This window comes from Copidosoma floridanum, unplaced genomic scaffold (assembly GCF_036245765.1).
Source record: "Copidosoma floridanum isolate Cflo_tuat_1 unplaced genomic scaffold, Cflo_Japanese_pri ptg000011l, whole genome shotgun sequence".
Classification (NCBI taxonomy): domain Eukaryota; kingdom Metazoa; phylum Arthropoda; class Insecta; order Hymenoptera; family Encyrtidae; genus Copidosoma; species Copidosoma floridanum.
The window spans coordinates 6,092,814-6,100,085 of NW_028321888.1; the positions used below are offsets into that span (position 1 = coordinate 6,092,814).

The 7,272-nt window shown below is 30.9% G+C and overlaps 1 protein-coding gene across 3 annotated transcripts in view; it reads left to right on the forward strand.

Moving 5' to 3' along the window:
• LOC106647041 (uncharacterized) overlaps positions 1 to 2,348 on the forward strand; it is a 183,596-nt gene extending 181,248 nt beyond the window's left edge. For all 3 annotated transcript variants that reach the window (XM_089589954.1, XM_089589955.1, XM_089589956.1), the window contains exon 6: positions 1,908 to 2,348. In XM_089589954.1, the coding sequence (XP_089446080.1) occupies positions 1,908 to 2,107 (200 nt within the window). In that variant the 3' untranslated portion in view covers positions 2,108 to 2,348. The remainder of the gene's footprint in view (positions 1 to 1,907) is intronic.
• The last annotated feature ends 4,924 nt before the right edge of the window (positions 2,349 to 7,272 follow it).

Sequence of the window (7,272 nt, forward strand, 5' to 3'; positions counted from 1 at the left end):
GTGGTGCATCAGGTCCATTTGTCACTGTGTAGCCCTTCCCTGGAGAAGACTTTATATTACAGGTGCATATTCCTTGCAGAGAAAGCTGATGCTCTCTGCCGAAGTACTGGATCCAGGCTAATTGGCATACCCAGAGGAGCCCCATATTTCACTGACTACTTCTTGCTGGTAAAACTGGTGCTTTCCAGCCTGGTGCCTGGTACTACCTATACTCTACTTAATAGCCCTAACACTCTTTAACATTCACCCATGCCTATAAAAAGCTCTATCGAACAAGAAAAAAAAAACTATGGGTTGCGAGACCCACGGAAGAAGTGAAGCTTCAATAATGTTTTTTTTATACAAAAACTGGTTTTTCAATTATATATTTTTTTTGTAGTTTATTAACGTTATGTTATTTAAAAAGTACAAAATTTATTCGTGCTTATTTATCATTACATTATGTTACAGACACTGAAGACCTATTTTGGCTTTGAAACAGTAGTAACTGTGGGCTTGGGGTACAAAAAATATTAATTATTGATCAATGATTCGACTTTATTTAAATAACGAGCAAAGACGGCATCGATGATAGTTCCATATTTAGTAGTCGATTGCAATTTAATATTTATCATATTTAAGTTGAATATTTCTTCCAAAAATTGAATTAATGGTACAGCAGCTTCAAAAAAAAATTTAACATTAAAATTTTCGCTCTTCACTATAGGAATCGTATTACAATCTTTTTAACGTATTGCGGAACCCTCGTCTGTATACATTACCAGTTTTTCTCGGATATTCAATCATTGTGGATACTGAAGTATTGAATGATATAATAATAGCTACAATAATAATCTTTTTGGTTCTTTGCACAAGGCATTTACATTGAAAAATTTCTCCTATTGAACTCTTACCAACATTAGCACTTGTTATATTTGGAAAGCGTAAATTTTTTAACTGCTCAAATTTTTAAGTCGTTTGGTAATACGTCACGTGGTAACATGTATTTTTTCGACATTTTATTTTAAAAATTTCTACTTGATCCGTTTGATTGAAGAGCTTCTTGAGTCTAATTTAACTTTAAAATTTCGCGATAGTTCAGTAAGGTCACTAGGCTTAAAATATTCTTTTTTTTTTGTTTTACATGAATCACGTATTATCATCTATTGATGTATGAAGAAACAATGATATTGGTTATTTTAAGAAAATTATTGGTCGCGGTTATGAATCATACGGAAGTTAAATTTTTTTTTCCAAAAATTGAATTAACGGTACTGCAACTGTGGAAAAGAAGTGAGCATTAAAACTTTTGTTAACCACTTTAGGAATCTTATTATAAATTTTTTTAAGTAGTGAAGAATCCTTGTCTGTATGCATTAATAAATAATTGATCGTGAATAAATTCAATCATTTTGCTAACATGAGTATTAGGTGATATATAAGTAGCTACAATAATTATCTCTTTGTCTCTTTGCACAACGCACTTGCATTGAAAAATTTCTACTATTGAACTCCCACCAACAACTCTCACAGAAAAAGAAAGGGAGAGATCGTGCTCGTGCGATTTTATGCACGTGTATTGTACGCTGTACTATATATACTATTCGTTGTCGAGAGAGCATACGGTGGTTGGGGAACGAATAGAAACAAAGGGGGCAAGAAAAAGTGTGACGCTTTCTCCTACTTTCGTCTAGCGAAGCCCCTACATAAGAAGTTTGGCTTCAAAAGTTTTTCAAAGAGCAAAAAGAACGGTTTTACCTTGTAAGTGTGAGTGATCACTTGATTTAAAAATATGTTTGTCGTATACTTTATATTGAATAGGAAATGTCGTAATTTTTCTCTTTATAGTCTCATAAACTATTAGCATATTAATATGATTACGTATAAACTTTTAGGAATTTTTTTTGTTAACAATAGTTTTTTTGCAGGTGGAAGAATTAATGGCCTACAAGATGCAGTGCTGGATGCCAATAAATCATTTTGTAATTTTTGTGGCTTATCAGGAGCGAATATTGGATGTATTAAAAGAGGCTGTAAATCTATTGTGCATTTTTGTTGTGCTCTAACAACTGGATGGCTTCTTGACACTGATCAATATATACCCAAGTGCAATGTTCATAAGCTTTAATGATTTATCTAATTTTTTTACAAAATTTTCAAGTGATTCAAAAAAACTAGTTTATAACGAAATCATATCTTTAAAATGTAGTATCCGACTGATAAAAGAATCCTACTAGATTTCAGATGAAGAACAAAGAATCTAAAATAATTATACTGATTTTGTTAGGGTTATTAGTATTATTTTATCTTCTGACATTCAAACATGATCAAAAATGTATATTTTCTATGCTTTATCTAGGAATATTAAATACATGGCCATCATACAAAAAATGATCTGTATTGCTCTGATGACTCATAATTTAACTTATTTTCCCTTCAAGCATCTCTCTTTGTCCATGCTGTCCCAACAAACTACATGATTGGTCTAAACTGATGATTCAACGGATGAAAAAAAAGTCATTTCAGAAAAAGTTTTTTTATGAAATCTTTGTTACATGGCTACTATTATTGATTCTATAAATTATATTGATCTTTATATTATGTTTCAGTTTTATTTCAGGAAAAACGTGTATATTGCAGAATATGTACATTAAATGTGCACTGGTAAGGCTCTGCTTTCTACTCCCGCCCCCTCCCTTTACGTGATCAGCGTGCTGTGATTCCGTACTATTTTGATGATTTGAATTGAAATAAAAAGGTTTTATTCAAAACGTATTTGAAAAATAAAATTACTGATAACATTATCGTTATTATTGATAACGAATAAAGTGTATTTGACTTTAAATGCAAATCCCAGCTTTGTTGGAATTCTGTATTAATAAAAACAGCCTAATTAAAATAAGCAAAAGAATAAGCACACGTAATTTCTAATGATATGGCAAATTACAAATATTAGTAATATTTAACAATTTCTTGGAAACAAGAGCAAAACAAGATTAAGTTAGTCCACACCTCTTTCCCTATCTCCAATCGCTCTCGTAGAGCCACTTACAAAATTAAAAAAAATTCGTATTATTTTTCTGTATTTCTAACCCAGTAGATTCGTGAAATCTCTTTATTCTCTCCTTAGCCTTATCTATATTTTATTGCCTTTTACAGAGCTCTGACAGCCTCTATATAATTAAGTGAAATTCGTTAGATTTTCCTGTGAATTTAAATGGATCAACTTTTTAATTCCTCTAATAGCCCCCTTCAATACCATAGATTATTTTGATGTCAGATAATCATTTTATTATTAAAGAACATGAGTCATTCGCTAACTTACTCAACAACATTCCTGAGTATTGCTAAGGAGAGTCGTAGTTTTTTTAATCTGGTCGAAGCAATTTTCCCGGCAACCTCTTTAAATAAAAGTAAAATATTTTTTAATTATTTTAATTTTGATTGGTTGAAATTTTTAAACTCGAGTTTTAACTTTCACATAGATATTTTTGATGTCAAAAAGCTTCTTTTGACCCTTATAACTGAAGTTGTATGGATCATATATTTCTCACAATGCCCGTAAGGCAAATAAAAGTCATACCTGATGAGTAGTAAAAAAATCTACTCATTAATACAATTGTGATGGATAACTTTTTTTTGTATAGCTTCACAGTACCCTATAAATAAAATGTATTATTCAATTCTTTTTTTGTAGTATAAAGTACTATCAACTCTTAAATATGAATTTTTGCTTGTACTAAATACTCAATTATAACATGTTTAACGCTTAGTAAGCTAAAAATAAAAAAATTATATAAAAAGGGATACTAGTTTAATCATAATGTGTAAATATGAGGTAAATGTGCAAAGCACAAAGCGGACCGAACACTTACATAAATGGATAAAAGTATTGATGTAGTAGTACGAGTAAGAGATTTTGCCCGGATTTTTTTTAATATAAATTGAGGATAAATAATACAAACAATAGAAGAAGTCGTGGCCAAAACCACTAAAGAAAGTGTATTGTATGGTAAGAAATTTGTATGTATTTGTGGAGAGTGATTCATGCAGATTCTATAAGCTTATATATTAATACATTTTGTGTGGGTATATGTTGACCAAAGGTGACTCATAAAAACATTCTCAGAGAGAAAAATAATTTTAATGGTTATCATGAAGTCAAAGTCGTACTTATGCAGACAGTCTGCATAACTTTTTGTTATTAGCATACATCTTATAATTACGCGTAGTGTGTTCAAATTACGTTTCAAAAACCTTGATATTTCAATAATAGTAGGGCTTTGTCTCTCTGCGCGTTTCGCGCACAAACCCTCATTGATTTGCTGACTCTGTTTTTTCCGGCAATAAAAAGTATATTCACCCACAAAAGGCATTTTTACAAAATGAGATAGTTCTTGCTTGAATTACGTAGAATAATAAGGAACTGTTTGCATGCATTTCTTTTTTTAACTTTAACTCTGTTTTTAATTTTTTAACAATTAAAAGAAAATATTTTTTTTTATTTTTGTAACACGTTACTTAACACACAAGTGATTACGAAACTTTATTATGAAGATGCATACAGCACTATACTATCAGCATAATGAATATGAATCAAGTTACTTGACTAGTTCTGTAAGTTGAGTCATAGCAATAAGCCTTCTTAATAGGGCAATACTTCCACGGTTTGTATTATTGTATAACTAATTGTTATTAAATTTATGGATGTATTATTGGTATCATGTCGTATGAAGACAAATAAAAAATTTTCGTTTTTACAGAGTTCATTACTAATATTGCTAGAAAAAAGGGCACTCATATCTTTATACTTTCATGTCAAATGAAAAAAAAAAAATGTATTGTACATTTATCTCTGACCTCACTTGTAGTTAAATCAAAAACTTAGATATAAATTCTTCATATGCACAGAAAACAGTCTTTTCTGTCCCTGGCAATGTGAAAACATTCATAAAAATATGTATTAAAAAGTTAATGTTAAGTGTGTATGAGGTCGTTAGAGTGCGCCGCAGTGTTTCAAAAAAAAAAAAAAAACGTTAGTTAGATTAACGAAAACAAGGTCTACATATATTTATCGTGTTATTAATATATATGTTACCTGAAAATAATGTTCACTAACATACAAACATGTATGTATTAGTTTATTCTCAAAATTCATGTCTTGTCATGGATAGCTAATGTTATGAATTTTTTAAATAAAATCATACGTACACACGTATATGTATGAATAAGTGTCGGGGTCCGTAAAGGTTAGAAGGGTGTCAGTAAGATTTCACAGAATTGGTGTGGTTAGCGGTGGGGGCGTGGTAGGTGGTCAATGAAAATCATGTGGAATTAGTTGGGAGGAGAAAACTGGAGAGCTGTTAGATTAAGAGTCGACCGCAAATTTTCTGGACTATAACTAGGAAGGATGAAAAGTGTGCAAGCACGTGTATTTTAACAATAAAAACAGAAAACTATCATATTGTTAGGGTCAAATACACTGCGTTTTTACGTGAAATGCATTTTACTTAATATGTACTGACAATCACCGAGAAACATACAAAACTGTAAACTAGTACCCATAAGGTAGAACTCTGGTAGGTTTCTACCTATCCAGCGTAAAATAGTAATCTGCGTTGTACACGCTAGAAAATTAATCATATTTTTTGTTCGTTCACTATGTATTGTTGGCAAACTATGAAACAGTGTTATTGGTTGTTTTACATATACACATTGCTTTTCTTGTGTGTACAAAGCAGATTACTGTTCTACGCTAAATAAGTAGAAACTTACCAGAGTTCTACCTTATGGGTACTAGTTTACAGTTTTGTCTGTTTCTTGGTGATTATCGACACATACTTACTAAAATGCATTTTACGTTAAAACGTAGTGGATTGGATCCCAACAATACAAGAATTTTTGTTTCTTTTGTGAAATCACACCTGCCTACACACTTTTCGCCCTTCCTAGTTATAGTCCAGAAAATTTGCGGTCGCCTCTTGATCCATGTGGGTGATTGTAGGTGGAGCTGTAGGGGATCTGAATGAAAAGTAAACTAAGCCATAATAAAAAAAATAAAATGAAATTTTACCTTATTTTGTCGTGGGTCAACGAAGGTCTGTAGGGAGTCGTAAGGGGGCTGTCGGGATTTTGTTTAGAATCCCTTACCCGAACAACTATATAACATAGAAGAATGTATACACATATATACATCTACGTAAATTGAATAGTTTATTGCAAGAATTTCACATAAACCCCTCAGGGACATCCTCAACCTTCACAGACCCATATTAACCCCCTGCCACTTTTTATCTACGACATATGATAAAACATTTCTTTCTTCCTCATTTTGGCTGAGCTCAGGTTTTATTTCAACCCCCAAAGCAACTTAGTGGTGAATCATACAACATCCACCACCTTTTTCAGAGCTTTCCTTGGTCCCAGCTGCCCTCCAGAGCCCTATACATCATTGATACGGAATTTCGCTAGAACCCTACTAACCTCTATGGATCTAAATACTCATTTAAACATACACATGTATGTACATAACTTTATTTGAAAATTTATTTCATTCTAAAATCTCGATAAGACATAAACTGTAAGGATAAAAACATCATACAAGTTAGTAAACACTATTTAACATCATTATATGCGATTAATTATTTAAATTACATTTAATTCTATAATAATGAAAGGCACAGAAGTATTCCTTTATTTATTAAGGAGGTCAACTTACAGAACCATTTAAGTAATTTAAATAATGTTAATTGTGCTGTTAAATATGTATACATGTTTCTAAAAAGTTCTTTAATTGTTTGTATTGAACGTATGGTATGATGAAATTTAAAAAGTCTTTTTTTTTGAAAGTTGAAAAAATAAGAACATGTATATAAAGCTTAGAGTACTAAGCTTATTTGAAAAAAGTTTGCTTATTCACATAGAAATTCTATAAAGAGGTAGAAAATTCTTTTTACCCAGTAAATAATTAAATGCGGGATAAGCATAAGACCATAGAAGGCTATTTATACCATTATGAAATGAATGTTAGGATCTGAAATAAAAATGTAATGAGTTATAAAAATGTAAGATAGATGCGATTAGTTACTTATATTAAAATAAGATAACTTGTATTGAAGTTAGTTAGATGTAGATGGCCCTGTTATGGACAGTTTTAGGAAAACTTTTAAGACACTCGTATAATACTAAAATTGTACTGAAATATTTTAGTGAAATTTAAATAAATATTAATATTGAGGCTTGTCTTCTTTAGGTATATATTTTTTTGCATTGGAAAATCGTTGACTACAATTT